General features: G+C 44.1%; 1 protein-coding gene across 2 annotated transcripts in view; it reads left to right on the top strand.

The window, feature by feature from the left end:
• Window positions 1-3,222: 3,222 nt before the first annotated feature.
• Window positions 3,223-22,428, top strand: part of Ttc28 (tetratricopeptide repeat domain 28) — a 413,454-nt gene continuing 394,248 nt past the window's right edge. The window contains exons 1-3 of one of the 2 annotated variants that reach the window (XM_029476933.1): window positions 3,357-3,402; window positions 9,489-9,610; window positions 16,665-16,943. In XM_029476933.1, the coding sequence (XP_029332793.1) occupies window positions 9,563-9,610; window positions 16,665-16,943 (327 nt within the window). In that variant the 5' untranslated portion in view covers window positions 3,357-3,402; window positions 9,489-9,562. Of the gene's footprint in view, window positions 3,403-9,488; window positions 9,611-16,664; window positions 16,944-22,428 lie in introns of both variants that reach the window. The other variant, XM_029476931.1, reaches the window with a different exon arrangement.

Here is a 22,428-nt window from a genome sequence, read left to right on the forward strand (position 1 = left end):
CTACCGCCTCCTGGCACATGTGTGTGTGTGTGTATTTTTTTTTTTTTTTTAAGATTTATTTTATGTAGGTGAGTATTGCCTGCCTGTATGTACAGGGAAGAAAGAGGGTACTGGTGCCTCTGGAACTGGAGTACAAATAGATAATTGTGAATCATCTGGGATCTGAACCCAAGTTCTCAGCAAAAGTAGCAGGTGCTCTTAAGCCCTGTGTCTTTTGGCCTCTTTACATCACTATGAACCCTGAACTGCCAAAAGTAACAAAGACTTCTTACATACCCTAAGGCTGGCTGTTGTGACAATCCTTTGATGCTTAGAAATGGAAACATTATTTGTGGCCTGCACTTTACCTCATAAAAAGTGGAATTTGTTTCAGGAGTTCACAGGAACACCTGCAGGACAATTCTAACAGCAACTTTAGTTTGCTTGTTTATTTGTTTCTGACCCATTGTAACTTTGCTAATTGATGACTGCCCACACTGTAGCTTATTGGCTAAGCTATCTATTGAGCACTTTGCTTCAGAAACTCCACCAGGAGAGGACATTCACGGGCAAACAGTTGTTCCTGTGAATGGCTGTTGGTAGGCTCACTCCCTTGGGAGGCTGTTCTGAGGTTCCGCTGGTCCAGTGCAGAGGACAAATGGGAATTGAGTTGGCTTGAGTATTTAATGCGATGAAGGTAAGGAGGACTAAAGAGTGGGTGCCAAGACTGCATGGCAGGATTCTGGAGGAATGAGAAGCTAGGGGAAGGGAAGTCTTAGAGGTGAAGAAGTTTAAGGTAGGGGGCCCTGGTGAGAAGAGCCAAGAAGAGCCTATTGTTAGCCAAGAAGAGCCAAGAGTAATTGTTAAACTGAGAGCCTAGGGGCTAGCATGTACTTTGATATGCTAATATGCACCAGGAAGAGCCCCTCTACCAGACTCTGGGAACCTTTTTCTTCAGTAGATTGGTCCCTGTTTTAGTTAGGGTTTTACTTCTGTGAACAGACACCATGACCAAGGCAACTCTTATAAAAAACAATATTTAATTGAGGCTGGCTTACAGGTTCAGTGATTCAGTCCATTATCATCAAAGAGGGAGCATAGCAGAATCCAGGCAGGCATGGCACAGGCAGAGCTGAGAGTTCTATGTCTTCATCCAAAGGCGGCTAGTGGAAGACTGACTTCCAGGCAACTAGGGTGAGGATCTTAAACTCACATCCACAGTGACACACCTACTCCAACCAGGTCACACCTCCAAATGGTGCCACTCCCTGGCCCAAGAATATACAAACCATCACAGTCCCTCTGTGGAAAGACTGCACAAGAACCACAGACTGAAGACTCATGTCATATTTGATCCAGGTAGACAAGATCCAAGGCAGAAAGGTATGACTGAAGGTGAGAGAAACCTTCCCTGGACTCTGTTACATGATCAGGAATGTTCAGGATTCAGTTACATGATCAGTGGTGGTGCAGGCCTTTAAACCCAGCACTTGGGAGGCAGAGGCAGGCCTGGTCTACAGAGTGAGTTCCAGGACAGCCAGGGCTACACAGAGAAACCCTGTCTCGAAAAATAAACAAACAAACAAAAACAAAAGAAAAAATCATCAGGAATATTCTTTTTTGTTTACTAGGTTAAGTTCTCATCACTTGTGTCTGATAAAGATGAGAGGAACAAACAAGTATGTAAAAGTTCCAAGAGTAACCTGGCAGCAGTGCATGCTATGAGATAGTGTGAGGCCAGTCTGGTCTACACAGCAAGTTCCAGGCCATCCACATCTACAAAGTGGGGGAAGTTCCAAGAAACGCTTTAGCAGCAGGGGAAATGTTCTCTCTTCTTGCTTTTCTTCCAGCTTTTCTATCTTTAGAGAGGCTTGTGGAAGATTTGGGACGAATGGTTGGGTGAACTCTGCCCTGCTAGTTACACAGAGTTTGAAAACTGAGTCCCTTTAATTAATTTTTTGCTTCTTTTAGACTTTTGAAGGATACAGCAGGAATTACACCTTCCACCTTGGAGGACCTACTTTGTGCCAGGCATTGTGCATGCATTATTATTTTTTTTAATGGGCTCTGGTGTTTTTTTGTATGTGTTTATGTGAGAAAGTGTCTGGTTATCTTGGAACTGGAATTGCAGACAGTTGTTGAGTTGCCATATGGCTGCTGGGAATTGAACTCTGGTCTGATGGAAAAGCAGCCAGTGCTCTTAACCACTGAGCCTCTCTGTGCATGCATTTATTGGCCACCATCAACCATCTCCAAGAAAAAGGCCAGGCCAGGCCGATGAAGTATTACACGCACTCGTTGAACACTGAAGAAATGAAGGCTCTCTTGACTTCCTGACAAGTTTGTGTTTTTTGTATGTTTTGTTTTTCGCAACAAGTTTCTCTATGTATATTGTTGGAACTCATGAGACCTGCCTACGTCTGTCTCCAGAGTGCTGGGATTAAAAGCGTGCACCACCATCTCCCAATATACGCATAGGGTTTTGTTTGTTTGTTTTTCGAGACAGGGTTTCTCTGTATACCCCTGGCTGTCCTGGAACTCACTCTGTAGACCAGGCTGGCCTCCAACTCAGAAATCCGCCTGCCTCTGCCTCCCGAGTGCTGGGATTAAAGGCGTGTGCCACCACGCCCAGCTAGGTTTTTTTTTTTTTTTTTAATTTATTTTAGTTTTATGTGCATTGGTGTTTCGTCTGCATACATATGAGTGTGAGGGTGTCAGATTCCCTGAAATTGGAGTTGCAATTGTGTGTTGTCATATGGGTGATGGGAATTGAATCCTGGTTCTCTGGAAGAGGAACCAGTGCTTTTAACCGCTGAGCCATCTCTCCAGCTCCAAGTTCACAGTTTTTAAGGAGACTAGGCGCTGCACTTTTTCCAGGGATCCCTCGGTTCTTAACTGCTCGAAACACAAGGTCTGACCTTCCAGAGAGCCACTCAGTAAGGACAGCATACTTGGATGCAGGAGGTGGGTGTCTGAAGATTCGATCCTAACTAGATAGGGGAGGGCGCCGACGCAGGCCATGGAGGCCAGCGTTCGCCGAGTCACCCTACTCTGGCGCCTTCTCGGGCCGGGCCCAGCGTGGTGCCCTCCGGGTGGTCCGCAGTGCGGCGGGGGGCCGTGCAGAGCCCGGAACAGCGAGGGAACCGCTCTGGGAGGGCTCAGGCCGGGAACGCACTTGCGCGGTGCGAGTTGTCTCGGCGGGCGCGCGGGCGCGTGCGCGGTGAGGGCGGGGGCGCTCGGCGGCGCGCGGCACGGCAGGAACATGGCGCGCGGGAGCGGTGCGCGCGCCTAGCTGGCGGGACCGTTAGCTCTAGGCAGACGCCGACCGGCCCCGCGGGGATGGAACAGCCGCCGCCTCTGGCGCCCGAGCCGGCCTCGGCGCGGAGCCGCAGGCGGCGGGAGCCGGAGTCTCCGCCGGCGCCGGTGAGTGTGAGCGGGGCGCGGGCCGGGAGACTTTCTTTGTGAAACTCTGTCGGTGCGAGCCGGGCCGGGCCTCGGCGGCCGACGATGACCTGCAGGCGGAGGCCCCTCCGCTCCTCAGGGTTCGAGCCCCACAGCGAAGCATTAGGCAGACCCTGTGCATCATCTGCCTGCCTGCCTCAGTTTCCACGGCTGTGTGCTTGGAATGCACTGGGCACCTAATGTCCCGCACCTCCTCTTCCTCGACCCCGCCCCCTCGGAGCGGGACCCGGCTGGGGCGCGGGGCGGGGGCATCCGAGTCCACCCGGGCCGCTGGGAGGCTCGGGGGTCGCCATCCCAGGTGTGGTTGCTAGGGAGTGGGCTTTTGGTCCCTAGAAGGCAACAAGGTTGTTGGTGTCTCACCACAAGCAGGTACTGGAGAGCTTTAGGTCTACCTGGGCTTCCAAGTGTTTGGGTGTGTCTCTCAGAGTGAGGGATGCTGAGCAAAATGGACTTTTTCCTGGCTGGAGTAGTGTAGTCTTTCTCCCTCTACTCTGTGGTGTGTTTTCAAGCCACTAACTAGCCGGGGTATAAAGTAATAATCTGGAGCTACATACTGCACCAAGAGACACACGCACAAAGTGGTTTCCCAAGGCAGAGAAGGAAAATTTGAATTTTTAGCAAGCTGTGACTGGGGGTGGGATGGGGGCGGTGTCTGGCGAGCTGTAAAGTGTCCCATAAGCAGACAACTTTCCCTGCATGGTACCTAGTATGTAGTAGATGTTCAGTACGTATTTGTAGGACTGAATGACCCTGGGGTTGCAATTTAGGAGCCCTTGAGACACTTAAGATGTCATTTGAGATAAACATCTGTCAGTCTTAACTTCATATGATTTTTCTCAGCACCCGGGTTAACTTTTGTCGATATTTATAATGTGATATTCCCAGTGTACTTTAGTAAAAAAGAACAAGGCATATGTTGATTAGGGTCAGCTAATATCCCGGTCAGTGTATAAAGGGTCAGCTCTGTATATCCTGGCTCGATTAAATTCTGAGGGTCAGGGAGATAGACGTTTCAGTGGGTAAAGGTGTCTGCTACCATGCCTGAGCACCCGAGTTGGATTCCTGGGACTCACACAGTAGGATAGACTGGACTCTGGCAAGTTGTCCTTTGACCTCCCCACCAGGTGCAACACACACACACACAAACAATAAAATAAAAAAATTAAATCTGAATTTTAAAAATGTACTATTTCCTTATCTTCATTTAAGAACATTATTACTCTAGTATTTTGTTTTTCGAGGTAAACAGTTACATTTTCCTTTAAAAATTTTAAAGTATTTTTTATGTAAATGAGTGTTTTGTTTACATGGATGTGCATGTAGCAGAGGTGAAAAGGACATCGGGTCCCATCTGGAGTTACATATGGTTATGAGCCTCGAAGTGGTTGCTGAGAGCTGAACCCTGGCCCTTTGCAAGAGCAGCTAGTGCTTTGACCCCCAAGTCATCTCGTCTCTGATATTTACATTTTCATCATGCAAATCTGGATTATTATTTATTCAGGAAAGTTGGCAGTTGCTCTTTTGTATTTTTTTTTTTTTTTTTGCCAATACAATTGTTTGAGATTATGGATTTTTTCCCCTTCATGTTGTTGAATTTCATTTAATTGATTTCACTTCAGTAGGGTCTTTCAGTAAATAGAGAATTCAAGTATAAGAAAGGACCGTGAGCCTGGCAGTGGTGGCGCATGCCTTTAATCCCAGCACTTGAGAGGCAGAGCCAGGCAGATTTCTGAGTTCGAGGCCAGCTTGGTCTTGAAAAAAAAAAAGAAGAAAGACCATGAGAGGTGAGATTGAGTCTGGAGGAGAAAAACATAAAAGTCAAGGGTGTCATCTCCAGGTGTGTTGTTTTATAACTTGTGGGTATATTTTCTTTTCTTTTTCTTTTTTAAATTGTCTTTAGGGGTTGTGGAAATGGCTCAGTGGGTAAAGTGCTTTCTATACAGGCAGAGGAGCTCCATTCCGCTGCTCCCACCTGAGGCTGGGCCAGGTGGCAGGGTCCTGTAACCCCAGAGCTGGGAATGTGGAGGTGGAGGTAGGTGGATCCCTGGTGCTCACTGGCCAGCTAGCCTGTCCAAAACAGTGGGCTTTGGGTTTAGTGAGAAAGCCGGGCAGTGGTGGCACATACCTTTAGTCCTGGCATTCAGGAGGAAGAAGTAGGCAGATCTTTATGAGTTTAAGGCTAGTCTGGTTTACATAGAGTTCCAAGACAGCAGGACTGTTGTTACACAGAGAGATCCTATCTCAAAAAAACCCAACCAACCACCACCACCACCACCACCACCACCACCACCAAAAACCCCAAACCAACCTTAAAAAAATGTAAAAAAAATAAAAAAGCTTTATTCCCTGTGAGTGTGGTGGTGCTCACCTTTAATCCCTGTATTTGGGAGGGTGGGGGTGAGAGGATTTGAGGGCGGCCTGGCCTACATAGTGAGACCTGTCTTTAAAACAATAACAATAAAACAAACAGAAAAGCTTTATTCCCGACCTGTATATCTACAGCACAAGACCTGCACGCAGGGCTCAGGGAACATTGTGGAGGATAGGGACATAAAGATTATAGGAGCCCGCCGGGCAGTGGTGGCACATGCCTTTAATCCCAGCACTTGGGAGGCAGAGGCAGGTGGATTTCTGAGTTCAAGGCCAGCCTGGTCTACAGAGTGAGTTCCAGGACAGCCAGGGCTACACAGAGAAACCCTGTCTCGAAAAAAAACAAAAAACAAACAAACAAACAAAAAAATGATTGTAAGAGCCCAAGGAAAAACGGTGTGTGTTGTGAGACTGTGTTCCCAATATGGTTGCAGAAACATGACCTGAACATGCATGACAGAGATGGTCATATGGAAGAGGAAAAGCCCAGGAAGCCTCAATTTTAGACAGAGAATTACAGGAAGAGCTGGGAATGCTGGGAGCCAGGGAAGGAGGTCTTCGATAGGGACAAACACTCGGATTGGTTACCTAATACTAAATGGTCAGCCCTGAAAACATCCCTGTAAGTAACATAGTAAGGACTGAGCAGTTGTAGTTATGTGTTTAGGAAAAAGAAATATATATATTACATTTCACATATGCACACATGCACACATATATTACATTATACACATACATATATGACATTACACACATACACATATATTACATTATACACATAAATATATTACATTACACACACATCTATATTACATGCACACACACACATATTACATTACATACACATGCGTATATATGCATTTACATGCACACATGTATGCACACACGCACACACATGAATATGACAACAAATGATGAAAAGAGGCCACGGATTGAAAATCAGCAAGGACAGGGATATGTGGGAGGGTTGGAAGGAGGAGGGGAAGTGTGGGGGGGACATGCTGTAATTATTTTATAATGTAAAAAAATTGGGGCTGGAGAGATGGTTCAGAGGTTAAGAGCACGGACTGCTCTTCCAGAGGTCCTGAGTTCAAATCCCAGCAACCATATGGTAGCTCACAATTATCTGTAATGGGATCCAATGCCCTCTTCTGGTGTGTACTCACATAATAAAATAAATAGATAAATCTTTACAAAAATTAAAAATATTTTTAAAAGCTTATTGAAAAATTAAAATTTTGACAGCAACACCAAGTATATGAACTAACTGTTGAATAGATAATGTTGAACACTCATACACATAAAAAATAAAGAAAATATTTTTTAAAGATTTATTTATTTATTTTATGTATGTGAGTACACTGTAAGGACATCAGATCTCATTACAGATGGTTGTGAGCCACCATGCTGGGCTTTGAACTCAGGACCTTTGGAAGAGCAGTCAGTGCTCTTACCCACTAAGCCATCTCGCCAGCCCAAGAAAATATTTTTAAAAAATCTTTCAAAACTAAAAGTTCCCCATCGAACCAGGCATAGTGATTTATGCCTACAGTCCCATCTTTTGGGAGACTGAGGCAGGAGAATTACTGTGAATTTGAGGCCAGCTAGGTGAGGCTGATTACAGAGTGAGGCCCTGTAAAATGAGAAAGACTGAGCTGAAGGGATGGCTGTGATTTAAGAGCTCTTGCCAATCTTCGGAGGACTCAGGTTTGCTTCCCAGTACTCACACTGGGTGCTGCACAACTGTGTAGAAGTCTACTTTCAGGGGGGCTGATACTCTCTTTTGGTTTCCATTATGTTGTATCTATGTTGTATGCATACTTACACACACACACACACACACAAAATGAACAAGTATATTTTAAAAAGAGAAAACAAAGTATAAAACTAACACAGCCTTAGTTTATTCATATGTTCTCCTCTCTAGAGATAGGTCTCATTACCCTAGACTGTACTTGAGCTTGCTGTGTAGCTAACGATAATGCCCTTGAACCTCTGGTTTTCTTGCCTCTGCTTCCCAACTGCTTGGGTGACAGGCCTGGGCCACCATAAAGAGCTGGGATCAAAACCATGGCTTCATTTATCAACTGAGTTGCATCTTTGGCACCATATGATACTTTTTTTTTTGTTTTGTTTTTTGTTTTGTTTTGAGATAGGGTTTCTCTGTGTAGCCCTGGCTGTCCTGGAACTCACTCTGTAGACCAGGTTGGCCTCAAACTCAGAAATCCGCCTGCCTCTGCCTTCTGAGTGCTGGGATTAAAGGCATGCACCACCACTGCTTGGCTGTATGATACTTTTATGTGAATTTGAAAAATGACTTCTTTTGTACCATAGGAATAATTTGGTATCAGGCTAAAAAGATGGTTCAAGTTCAGTTCCCAGCACCTGAATGGCAGCTAACAGCTTTCTGTGTTTTCAATTCTAGAGTATCCAGTGCCCTATTCTGGCCTCCTGGGCACTACATACATTCTGCACAGTTTTATACATGAGCAAGATACCCATATACATAGAATAAATTAAAAAAGGAATAACTTGGTATCGTGAACGTGACTTCTTGTGATTTAGAAAATAATTGCTAAGAGATAAAGAAAGGCAATGTGTATATACGTACATGTGCATATGTGTGTGTATATGTGTATCTGTGATGTGTGTATATGTATGTGTGCATGTGTTCATGTATGTGTGTGTGTATCTGTGGATGTGTGTATAAGTGTGTGTGCATGTGTACGTGTATGTGGGTATGTTTTGTGTGTGTGTAGGTTGTTTGTGCCTGTGTGTGTATAGGCCAGAGGTTGGTGTTTGGTAGCTTTCTTGTTTTTTATTTTTATTTATTTATATTGAGACAGATTGTTTTAGTCAGTTTCATGGCTCTGAAGAGATACCATGACCACCCCAACTCTTATAAAAGAAAGCATTTAGCCGGGCGTGGTGGCACATGCCTTTAATCCCAGCACTCGGGAGGCAGAGGCAGGCGGATTTCTGAGTTCGAGGCCAACCTGGTCTACAAAGTAAGTGAGTGCCAGGACAGCCAGGGCTATACAGAGAAACCCTGTCAAAAAAAAAAAAAAAAAAAAAAAAAAAAGCATTTAATTGGATCTTGCTTACAGTTTCACAGGTAAACTAATCCAATAATCAATTAGTCCATTATTACATGGTGGGGAGCATGGTGGCACATAGGAAGACATGGTGTTGGAGAAGTAGCTGAGAGTTCTACATCTATATCCAAAGGTAGCAGGAAGAGAGAGCCACTGGGCCTGGCTTGGGCTTTGAAACCTCAGAGCCCACCCCCAGGGACACAGTACCTTCAACAAGGCCACACCTCCTAATCCTTTCAAATCATGCACTCCCTGAAGACCATGCATTCATATCTCTGAGCCTCACAGGGTCTCTCTACATAGCTTTGGCTGTGATGGAACTCATTCTTTGGATCAGGCTGGACTCAAACTCAGCAGCCTCTGCCTCCTGAGTGCTAAGATAAAGGCCTGTGCCAGCATGTCAGACTATTTTCTGAAGCACAGTCACTCACCTTATGTGGAGCTTTAGTTTTGGCTAGGCCACTCTCCACAGAGCTGGCCATGCCTAGCTTTTATGTGGGTTTTGGGGATATTAACTCTGGTCCTGAGCCATGTCTCCAGCCCCATGAAAGGCTATTTTTAAACTTCTGTTTGTGTTTTCAGCCAGAGTCTCTTAGAAAGTAAACCAGTTATGCAACTTAATATATGAGTATCCTGATAAATGGAGGCATGGATGAATGTACAAATGCAGACCTTTAACACCAGCACTCAAGAGACAGAGGCAGGTGGGTCTCTAGTGACAACAACCTGATCTATCCAGCACATTCAGACCAGCCAGTGCTTTGCAATGAGACCCAGTGTCAAAAAAAAGTAAGTATGAGGCTGGAGGGAGAGATGGCTTAGAGGTTAAGAGCACTGACTGCTCTTCCAGAGGTCCTGAGTTCAATTCCCAGTAACCACATAGTGGCTCACAATCATCTGTAATGGGATCTGATGCCCTCTTCTGGTGTGTTTGAAGACAGCTACAGTGTACTCATATATATATATATATATATATATATATATATATATATATATACACATACATGTATATATACTATTTCATGTAAATATACACATACATGTATATATATATGAGTACACTATATATATATATACATACATGTTTATTTATATATATAAATGAGTACACTGTGTGTATATATATATATATATATGTATGTATATATAATATGTCTTTTTTAAAAAGTAAGCTATGTTTTATTTTTAGAATGATTTTCAGACTTTTTCATATTTGTAAAAAATCAGATGCCTGTATATATTAAACTATCAGTACAAGTGAGAAGTTTTCTTTTTAAAAGCATTTACATATTTTTACTTAATTTATTTATTATTAAGTGGATCCTTTTTTGTCCCTTCTGTGGGGATTCTGCCAACTTATGTCTATCCCGAATTTACATTATGAGCTGGGGAAATAAGCTCGGGATGAGCTCAGGGACCAGTAGACCCACTGTTGAAACTTGGTTGCAGACCTACTGTTGCATCATTGTTGTAAGCAGTATGATTGCCTGATCCCCTTGAGCCCTTACCTGAACTGGAGGGCCTCAGTGTTGTTATCTGGCTTTGGTAGGTCTGGTTGTTTCCCTCATCATTTACCCTAGTAACAAGATGTTGGTCCCTTAGGGAAACTGTAAAGGGGGTTCTGGTCTCAGGATCACCAAGTTAGTCCCTGGCATGGGCAAGTAACTGAATTATCTGGGAAAGATGAAAGACCAAGCTGGAGAGAGAAAAAGAATAATACCATTATCCCTTCTGAATAGGAGGGACCTGAGGCTAAACTGAGGTTGGTTTGAATATTTTATAGGACCCCTTCCTCCTTCCCTTCCTCCTTTTGGCTTTGTTTAGAAACCTACTTCTCATGTCTTCCTGCTTTTCCCAAAATATCTTCTGAAACAAGAAGCTGGTATCTCAGGAAGCCCACTTTTACTTTGCCTGTTTATGGCCCTCTGACTCTCCTTTAGAGGGGTGGGAGAAATGCTAACAGTAAAACTCTTCAGTATTTAGCAAGGCCCTTCCTCAAAGGGACCTGGCCTTCTCTTCTATAAACTGGCACAAGTCTGGAAATTGGTTGACAGTCCTGGATTCCTTATTTCTATGATCTAATGTAGCCTTTCTTTCACTTCTAGTTTTGTGTTTTTCTGTTTATACAGATAAATGCAAATGCATTAGTTCTCTTATCTATTTTGTTAACAGAAACACTGTGGTTGGTTAGCCAGTAGTACCAAAGGCCCCTACATGTCAGACCATTATACATATGCCTCTGCTGTCCATTATGAATTGAACCACGATAGTATGGCTTTCCCGGTACTGCTCACTATGGCACTGTGCTCACATGCCTTTGGTAATTCAGTGCTGTCTGTCTGGCCTGTTACCTGTGGTGGTTTGAATAGGTTTGGTCCCCATAGATTCATGTGTTTGAGTGCTTGGCTCATAGGGAGTGGCATTATTAGGAGGTGTGGATTTGCTGGATGGAGTAGGTGAGGTCTTGTCAGAGGAAGTGTGCCACTGTGGGGGTGGTCTCCTATGCTTAAACTCTGTCCAGCACCACTGTCTGCATGCATGCTGACATTCTTCTTGCCCTCATGATAATGGACTGAACCTATGAACCTGTAAGGCAGCTCCAATGAAATGTTTGCTTTTATAAGAGTTGCCTTGGTCATGGTCTCTTCACAGCAGTAAAACCCTAACTAAGATACTACCCTAGGGCACAAACCCATTGCATTTAATTCATTCAGTTGAGTAGCAGCATCTCTGACTCTTAAGATCTGGCACAGATGACAGAGTTCTTCAAACGTGCTGGTGTTCCTCAGTGTTTTACATCTTAGAGCATTAGGGAAGGGCGTGCTTCCTGGACATACTCACTGTGGAGGATTGGGTTTTACAGTGTATCTGCTTCAACATTCCAATTCCCCCAATCTTAAAATCCCTTCATCAGGGATATTAGACCTCTCTAGTTCTTTCTTAGTAGGCCATCTTTTTTTTTTTTTTAAAAGATTTATTTATTTATTATATGTAAGTACACTGTAGCTGTCTTCAGACACTCCAGAAGAGGGCGCCAGATCTTGTTACGGATGGTTGTGAGCCACTATGTGGTTGCTGGGATTTGAACTCTGGACCTTCGGAAGAGCAATCGGGTGCTCTTACCCACTGAGCCATCTCACCAGCCCTTAGTAGGCCATCTTTTGACACATACTTCAGCTGACAAACCAAACAAACTTTTGGCTAAACTTCTGGCACTTTATAAAAAAAAAAAAAAATGCAAGCTCCATATTAAACCTAGAGTCTCCACTCAGTGGACCCCTGTCGATTCTACCATTATACCCTGAAAATTTAGCTCCAGACTTCTTCTTGAATGAATAAATGAATATTATTAAGTTCTTTAGTGATTTAGTTTAAGTCTTTTTGTATCACACTTCCTATCCCACCTCCTTAAGAGCCTGCTCAGCCTCACATCTGGGTGGACACTGATTCCCTTAGGCAAAGCTGGAGAGGGCAGTAGTGCTGCTGTGGCTGGAGATGGAGATACATCCTCTGCTAAATAAGCCCTTCCGAGTCTCAGTCCAAATTCCTCCACCTGTTAAGGTCTCTGCAGACATTTCTATCCTTGCTACAGACTCCACGCACTGGGTCTCTGGTCCATTGCTGTTGCCTCTACTAAACAAAGGAGTGAACCAAAACTAGAGTGGGTCCCTGGAGAGATTACAGGGCTTAGTGCCATCATCAAGGGCTTGAAGTGGTTCTTTGCACGTTTCCCTTTAACTCTTTCATTTGGCCTGTGCGGAAGACAGATGGATCATGACAGTTGACTGTTGAAAACATAATCAGGTAGTGGACTCTAGAGTGTAGCTGCTGTAGTGGACGTGCTGTCTGTACTTGAGCAGGTTAGCACATCTCCTGGTACACGGCCTGCAGTTACTGATGTAGCCTTTCTGTCCAGATTTGTCAGTCAGGACCACAGAAGCCATTTTTTTTCAGCTGGTGAGGCTCACACTACACATTTATTGTTTTACATCAAGGGATATTAATTCTCCAGCCCCATGTTATGCCTTATTTTGAAGGGATCTTGACCATCTGTCTCTTCTACAAAATGTCTTTGTGTCCCACTGTATTGATACATTGTGTTGATTGAATCAACTGAACAGGAAGTAGTGACATAGAAGACATAGAAGAAACTTAAAGCAATAGAATTGACATTATAAAAGATTTGTTAATAGATTGGCCTTGGAGACATTAAATCACACAAAGTACAATTTAGCTAAGTGGGCACTGTCTTCCAAATACCCCAAGGATAAGTAGTATGCTTGTATTAGTTAGGTTTCCATTGCTGTGAAGAAACACTATGACCAAGGCAACTTTTATAAACGACAACATTTAATTGGGGCTGGCTTACAGGTTCAGAGGTTCAGTTCATTATCATCATGGCAAGAAGCATGGCAGCATTTAGACAGGAATGACACTGGAGATGCTGAGAGTTTACCTCTTGTTCCAAAGGCAAACAGGAGAAGACTGGCTTCCAGGCAGCTAGGAGGAAGGTCTCTCAAAGCCCCCACAGTGACACACTTCCTTCAATGAGGCCACACTTCCTCATATGGACCAAGCATATTCAAACCACCACAATGCTAATAAGCCCTACTTGGGATAAATAAATTTACAGTGCTACTAAGATTTAAGTGTTTGTTCACCAAGGTTGACCAGCCATTAGACTCATTCCCAAAGACCATGCCTCTGACATGGTTAAGGGGGCAGTGCAGGGCCACAGTCAGTGTGAAGTCCTGGTCTGACATAAAGCCCCCAGTTCCTTTCTTGGGAAAAACATAATTCTGCCAGAATATATGTTAGTAAACTTCCTATCTGAGGCCAACTTACTTGGGCATCAGTTCCAGTTGTCCTGTGATTTAGTGAAGAGCTTCTCCTTCCTTCACCTCCAAGTGTATGAAGTGACTTTTCCCTTCACTGGGAAATAGCAGCCATTCTGGACTTCTTGGTAATGCATATGTGGATCAGAGGTGTGGTTAGAGTACGAATGGCCCTCATAGCCTCATAGATTTGAATGCTTGGTCACCAGGAAGTGCCACTATTAGGAAGTACAGCCTTGTTGGAAGACATTTGTCATTGGGGGTGGGCTTTTTCAAATGCTCAAGCCAGGTGTAGTGTTTCTCTCCGCTGCCTTTTGATCTGGATGTAGAACTCTGTCTCCAGCACCACACCTGTCTGCCCAAAGCTGCCATGCTTCCCACCATGGAGAAAATGGACTAAACCTCTGAATCTGCGAGTTCCAATAAAATGTTTTCCTTTATAAGAATGGCCACAGTTCTGGTGTCAGGATAGGAAATAAATGTAACTAAAACTCAAGTGCCGTCTGCCTCAGTGAAATGTGTAGAAGTCCAGTGGTGTGGGGTGTGTATTCCTTCTACGGTGCAGGATAAGCTATTGCACCTTGTCCTGCCTACTACCATGGGAAAAAAGCACAATGCTTACTGGTGCTGTTTGGAAATCCTCACTTGGGATGTTAGCCATATATCAGGGACTCAGAAAGCTGTTAGCTTTGAATGGAACAGGAGAGGCTCTTCAGCAGGTTCAGGCTGCTGTGTAGGCTGTTCTGCCGCGTGGGCCCATGATCCAGGAGACCTGATGGCATTTGACAGACATGGCAGTGGCAGATAAGTATGACTGGAGTCTCTGGCAGGTCCCTGTATCACAGTGCAGTGGATCAAGCTTGGCATCACCATCAATGTCAGATGGCTGTTCTCTTGTTGAGGGCAGAATTTTGGGCAGTGCATATAAGTTGTACATTCTGTTTGAAAGGAGAAATGGCCAGATGTGTGGTTATTTACTGATTTGTGGGCTATAGCCAATGATTTGGCTATGGTCAGGGACTTGAAAAGAACATGATTGGAATTTGGTGAACAAGACTTTTGGAGAAGAATTATGTATCTCGATCTCTCCAGATGGGCAAAGGATGTGAAGGTACTCATGTCCCATGTAGATGGTCATTGAAATGTGACTTCAGCAGAGGAGGAGTTCAGTAATCAGAAAGATAGGATAACATGTTCTGTGGACAAGCAGCCTCTTCCTTTGCTGTTCCTTGTCGTTGCCCAATGAGCCCATAAACAAAGTGGCCATGGTGGCAGTAATGAAGGTTATGGATGGGCTCAACAACACGGGCTCCCACTCACCAGTGCTGATATGGTCACAGCTGCTTAGTACCAGGTCTGCCTGCAGCAGAGGCCAGCACTGGCCTCTAATATGGCACCATTCCTAGGGGTTGAGTAGCCAGTAACCCAGTGGCAGATTGATTACATTGAGGTACTTCCTTTGTGGAAAGGAAGACGTTAAGTTGGTCTTATTTGCAGATGTCTCTATATCCATGACTAACAAAGACTAATTGAGTTTTGACCTGATGAATCTGTTCAGTCAGGTATCAGGATACAAGGTTGGCCTACACCAAACAGTAGCATTTCTGTATACCAATCATTAACTAGCTAAAACAGAAACCAGGGAAACAATTATATCCACAGAACCCTCAAAAAAGAAAAGAAAAATGGAAAAAAGAATAAAGGAAAGAAAGAATAACCTAGTCTGAGTCTATCCTAGCCAAAGAAGTAAAAGGCCTCTAGAGAAAATTATAAGCAGTGAAGAAAGAAGTTGTGGAAGACACTGTAAGATCAAGCGTCATGATTGACAGAGTAAATACTATCAAAATGGCCATGTAAACTGTATCCATCATTTTCCTGTGGAAAAAAACCACCATGACTAAGGCAACTTACAGAAAGTTTATTTGGGCTTATGGTTCCAAAGAAAGAAGAGTCCATCTGTCAGGGTTGGGGTGGTAGGAGGCACGGGGACTGCAGCAGGATGCTGAGTGCTTGCATCATAAGCACAAAGCAGGGCAAGAGAGAATGCTCAGAATGGCCTGAGACTCTGAAACCTCAAAGGCTGCCTGTAGTGACATGCTGGACTGCCTAGATGTTCCCAAGTAATACAACAAATGGAAGACCCAGGGTTCACACACGTGATCCTACAGGGGACATTCCCATCCAAGCCACCACGTTCCACTCCTTGGTCCTCACAGGTTCCTAGCCAAATTATACTGAAAAAAAAAAAAAAAACGCATTTAGTTTGAAGTTTCCATAGTTTCTATTGTTTTCTCATAGTTTCAACACTGGTTAAATTCACTTCTGTATTTCCATGACATCTCTTAATTGTAACCTTCTATAAAATAAGAGAAGCACATACTTCCAAAATACAATAGCATGCAGGGTGTGGTGGCGCACACCTTTCATCTCAGTGCCCTGGAAGTAGAGGCAGAAAGATCTTTCTGGAAGTCAAGTCCAGTTTGTTCTACAAAGCGAGTTTCATGCCAGCCAAGATTAGAGAGACCGTATCTGAAGAAAACCAGTCCTGCTTCCTGTTTCTCTATCTGTCCTCTTACTATGGGAACCTGCCTGGTCCTGAGTATAAGATCACTGGTGGCCACCATACCTGCCAAGGTTTGCACGTGTGTTTTAGAGATCCCAACCCAGTCTTGATGCTTTCATGACAAGAGTGTTAGCCACTGAGCTGTCTTCTCAGCTGAATGTCTGTTGCAGGTACTGTTTCAAGGAAAGCATATGGTTTAGAAGGACAAGAGTTAACTTAGAGAAGCAGCATTGCTTAACCCCAGGTTCAGGAGACCTTGCCTCAGTGAGTAAAGATGAGAGAGATCAAGGAAGATGCCCGACATCAACTCCAGGCCTCAGGCATCTGTGTTGGAACTTACGACAATTTCTCTGTTTGTAGATTCCTCTCTTTGGTGCTAGGACTGTTGTCCAGAGAAGCCCTGACGAGCCAGCACTGAGCAAAGCTGAGTTTGTTGAGAAAGTTCGTCAGAGTAACCAGGCCTGTCATGATGGAGACTTCCACACAGCTATCGTGCTGTACAATGAAGCCCTGGCAGTTGACCCTCAGAACTGCATTTTGTATAGCAACAGATCTGCAGCCTACATGAAAACCCAGCAGTACCACAAGGCGCTGGACGATGCCATCAAAGCCCGGCTCCTCAACCCCAAGTGGCCAAAGGTAGCATTTATTCACTTTCACAGCAGTGCCTGTGTGCTTCCTTACTTTAGGGTAGCATTTCATTGACTCAATACAGATATGCATTCATAGACTTGGTACCTCGGCAAAATCTACAGTGAGTGAAACTCAGCAGCCATCTTCCTTTTTGGTGGGGTGTAAGCGTGCTTTCTGTCCACAGCTCCTTCTTTTCCTTCTTGATGAGGTACTGGATCCATTCAGGTTTTAGACACCATTTTTTTTCATACAGAAGTTTTAGATGCAATATATTGATTGTATGTATCTCCTTAAATTTAAAATGAACTAATTTACCAGGTGGTGGTGGTGCACACCTTCAATGTCAGCACTTGGGAGGCAGAGGCAGGGGGATCTCTGTGAGGAGTTTGAGTCATCCTGGTCTACAGAGTAAGTTCTGGGGTAGCCAGGGCTACACAGAAAAACCCAGTCTCAAACCCCCCCAAACAAAACTAGTTTATTTCCACAAGTACCTGCTTATTTTAAGAATGTTCTTTAGTCAGGGAAATCTTACCTAAAAATAATCATAATTAATTATATTCCCTTGAGCCCTGCCTGTGGCAGGTTGTTGGTTTTGTTGTGTGTAGAGATGCTTCTTAACTTAATGATAGCATAGCATTAGATATACAGATTGACTTAGCTAGGGTGTTACTCTGCGAGCAGATATCATGACCAAGGCAAGGCTTTGCAAGACAGGGTTTCTCTGTAGGCCTGGCTGTCCTGGAACTTACTTTGTAGACCAGGCTGGCCTTGAACTCAGAAATCCGCCTGCCTCTGCCTGCTGGGATTAAAGGTGTGCACCTCCACCATCTGGCCCAAGGTAACTCTTATAAGGACAACATTTATTTGGGGCTGGCTTACAGGTTCAGAGGTTCAGTTCATTATCATCAAGGTGGGAACATGGCAGCATCCAGGCAGGCATGGTACAGGCAGAGCTGAGAGTTCTACATCTTCATCTGAAGGCTGCTAGGAGAAGACTGGCTTCCAGGCAGCTAGGATGAAGGTCTTAAAGCTCACACCCACAGGGCCACACCCACTCCAACAGGGCCACACCCACTCTAACAAGGCCACACCCACTCCAACAAGGCCACGCCTCCACCAACAAGGCCAAGCCTCCTCCAACAAGGCTACACCTCCTAATAGTGCTACTCCCTGGGCCAAGCATATACAAACCATCACACATATATGTATGTATAAATCATAATTGAAAATAACTTGAGTGAAGGATTAATAAGCTGGGAATGGTAGTGTGCACACCACCCAGCATCCAGGAGGCCAAGGATCATGAGTTTAAGGCAAGTGCTTTAGTTAAGACAAAACTTAATATGCATTCAAAACAGGCAACCTACCACACATAATAGTTAGTCTGCCTTTGATGTGCTCAATGCATTCAGGCTGGTTTAGACCACACAAGCTGGGTGTGGTCCTCCTGCTTGGAACTATAGCATCAGAAGGAAGACTTCAGGTCTGAGGTGAGCCTGGCCTTGATAGAAAGTTCTTTAAGATAGCCTGGGCTGCATGACAGGCCCGTGTTAGAAACAGCCAGTGTTGCCACTTCTGGAGAGATGTGGCAATGCCAGGTGAAGGCTGCTGAGTGCAGCACCTGGAGAGCATGGAGCCACAAGGTCATGGACGCACATCTCCTTCACAAATGGGGCAAGGGATACACTTATCCGGCTGAAGTCAGTCCCTGACATTCCCACCAATTTCATTAAAAATTGAGCTATGCAGTTTAGAGAATCATCTTCTTCTCAGGTGGTTTGAAATCAAAGCAGCAAATCAGACACAAAAGAGAAAGCATCGAGGAAAGAGGATTGTTCCGAGTTGCCAGCTGGTGGCCCACCGAGGAAGAAACTCTGGGGATGTGCACATCTCCTCCTGCCTGATCCTGGCCTCAGGACGCAGTGATGGGCACACCCATACTTAGGCGGTGCTAAGAGTTTTGAATCTTTCTAGACACACATTTATATGGAAGTCCTTTTAGGAGTCAGTTCTCTCTTTCCCCTGGTTGAGATAGGGGCTCACTTTCTGTGGTGTTGGTGTTGGGTATGCTAGGCTGGCTAGCACATGTGCTTCTAGTGATTCTCCTGTCTCTGCCTCTCAACGTGCTGTAGGATTGCTGGGATTTCAGCAGGGATGAGGGCAAGAGGGCTTCTCTGTGGCTGAATAGATGATGCCTCCTTAGCTTTATTCTCCTCTGGAGCGTGTGCGCGCTCAAACTCACACACGCACAAACTCACACAGACACACACACATGCACACTCACACACATACACACACTCACACACACACACNCACACACATGCACACTCACACACATGCACACACACACATACACACACTCACACACATACACACACCTGCACACTCACATACACACACACATTCACACATACACACACACTCACACACATACACTCACACACACACACTCACACACACATAAATATGCACACTCACTAGCAGATAGCACAAGTGATTCTTGTATACTTTTCACCTGCATCTCCTGCTTTTAACATCTTACCATATTTGGCTGATAGTTCTCTTTCTGACTATATCATTTTTACTATTATTTTTTGAACCATTTGATACTAAATTGAAGACAGATTGTCTTACCACTTCTAAACCCTTCAGAATATATTGCGAATAATTCTGCTATATAACCACAATGCAACCACTAAACCAGAACATTAATATTAATGTGATAATGCTGTCCAGTCCATATACCCCACTCACAACTCACTCACTGATGGCTCAAGAAATGGCCTTTGTGGGCTGGCGAGATGGCTCAGTGGTTAAGAGCGCCGACTGCTCTTCTGAAGGTCCCAAGTTCAAATCCCAGCAACCACATGGTGGCTTACAACCATCCGTAACGAAATCTGACGCCCTCTTCTGGAGTATCTGAGGACAGCTACAGTGTACTTACATATAATAAATAAATAAGTCTTAAAAAAAAAAAAGAAATGGCCTTTGTGGAAATAATTTATTTTTTGGCCCAAGATCTACCATTTGGAAAGAACTGTATCAGATTCTATACTATAATTGAGTATAGTCTCAGACCTATAGCACCTACCCACATTCTAAGTAACTTACTTGGCGTACTAGATTTGGTTGGCTAGTTACTTTTCTACTACTGCGAAGGCACCCTGACTAAGGCAACCTAAAAAAGAAGGCATTTAATTATTGGAACTGGGGATCTGCTTACAGTTTTAGAGCGTAAGTCCATGAACATTTCCTAATCCCACCTGGAGAGAATAAGAACACTACCATGATTTTTTGGGCCAAATTTGAAGCAAGCTGTATTACATACTAGCCAGGAAGGTGGACACTGGCCAGGTCCATACCCAGGATTGCCAGAGAATGGTAGCAAATTATGTTAGGCAGGAGCTTTTAAAGGCAAAACCTACAGGGCTACGCACACACCCTGAGCTACTTCCTGCCCAAGTACCTTCCACCTAAATGTGTACGTCCTGTGGAGTTGGGGAAACCAACCTTGTTATAGAAGTCAAAACACATAGTTTGTTACCTCATATGAACAGCCTCCAGCACTCCAGGAAGTTATCTGTCCTTGGGCAAGTGGGCTTACAGGTTAGAGGCCTTTTTGTTTTATAAAGATCATTTATGCATAGTAATTAAAACTTAAAACATAACTTTAACCCTCATACATCATGTCTGGGAGCATGCAATAGGCAGTAGGCAGGCATGGCTTTGTGCAGTAGCTGGGACCTTAGATTTGATTTATAGCAGGAGGCATTCTAATGTATGAGCCTTTGGGGGACATTGTCTTTTAAACCACCACAGTTTCTAAATTTGCCTAAGAAGTTAGACTAAGGAGGCTGCCCGCTAATTACAATCTCATGCATGTGTACACTCACCTTTCTAAAACATCCAAAGTCTCTTGACTTGGGTTTTGTAAAATAAATCACTTGTTTTCTTACTCCAGAGGCAAGAAACAGAATACAAATCACCATCAAAGTAGAACCAACAGTTCAGTGTTGGCTGCTGAAGGCTTGGGAAGCCGCAGGTCTGGGCTCTGCCATTCGCAGCTCACTTAGCCCTTCACAGGCTCAGACTGGCTGTGCACAGCAGCTGCTGCTGCCTTCGGTAGTCATCCCATGGCACTGCACTTACAGTTATAGTCTCTACTGCACCTTCACCAATAGCTTCTGCTGGCTCTCCTTGGGAACCCTAATCCTGCTACACAGTGCCAATCCTCAATTTTTCTCCATGCAACATCACCAAAGCCTCTCTTGGTTCCAAGCCTCAGCTGTTCTCTTTGACTTCAAACCCTGGACCACCTAGGAGACTCCTACACCTTTCAAGTTGAATGCAAAGTATTGCCCCTTTCTGTTCTGCGGCTTTTGTGGGCTGACTCTGAGGAAACACTTCCCAGAAGATTATGTATGCCTCAGTGATCTCCCTTCTTCCCCTCCCCCCCCATCCTCTTCCCTTTCTTTTTTTTGAGACAGGGTTTCTCTGTGTAGCCCTGGTTATCCAGGCTGGTTTCAAACTTGTAGAGATGGCTTGCCTCTGCCTCCTGAGTGCCCTGCTTGATTCTGGCCTTTTCTTACTCACAGCTGCTTGATTATTCAGCCCCAGCTGACAAGAACCATAGCTACTCCATTCAAAATATCAAGTGGTCTCAATAAAATGTTTTAAGGGATTCTAAAATTTACCATTGAAACTTCAAAAGCTAGGCCTCCATGTCAGCACCAGTCTGCACAATAGCTTCTAAAGCTTTGAGCACTAGATTGCATTTCTAGACCAAATTTCCAGTACCCTTTTGAAATTCTCCCCCAAACTAGCAATATCTCATGAACCTGGTACCATAATTGAGTTTATAGAAACATTTCCATTTATGTGAAAATGTGCTTTTTTTTTTAATCTTTCTTGTGGAAGCAAAAGTGAATTAGAAATTGTAAGTAAAATTTAACTTTTATTTATACTTGATTTTTTTTCATGATGTCCCTTTATAAAGTGATTTTGTAAATGAAAATAATTTTGAAATGCTGTACAGGAAGAAAGGGAAGGGAGCTGATTACATATTAGGGTGGATACAGAAGTAAGCATTGTGATGGATCGCTAGGCAACAGGCTGTGGGGATGTAGCATTTCTCATTTGTGTCGTCATGTAACCACCGTGGAGCCCGAGCTGGGTTTCCTGTTAATCAAGTCCAGCTGTTGGTCCAGGAACACACTTTCCTCAGGGTACCGGGACGAGTTTCCCTCGTTCCTACAGTGTCTTAAACTGCTACTGACATACTACTCCCTGAAGTGGACTGCTGGACACAGCCCTGAAACCTTCAGAACAAAGAATGTGGCATGACAGCATTAAGGTTTCAAGTTTTGTTTTTTTGTTTTTTTTTTGTTTTTTTAAATAAATAGAACTCTTGTTTTTAATTCGATGAGCAGGAACTTTCCAACTTTACCCTCTCTTTACAATCTGTTTTTAATTTGCAAAAAAAAAAAAAAAA

Source organism: Mus caroli, chromosome 5, assembly GCF_900094665.2.
Source record: "Mus caroli chromosome 5, CAROLI_EIJ_v1.1, whole genome shotgun sequence".
In the NCBI taxonomy this organism is placed as follows: domain Eukaryota; kingdom Metazoa; phylum Chordata; class Mammalia; order Rodentia; family Muridae; genus Mus; species Mus caroli.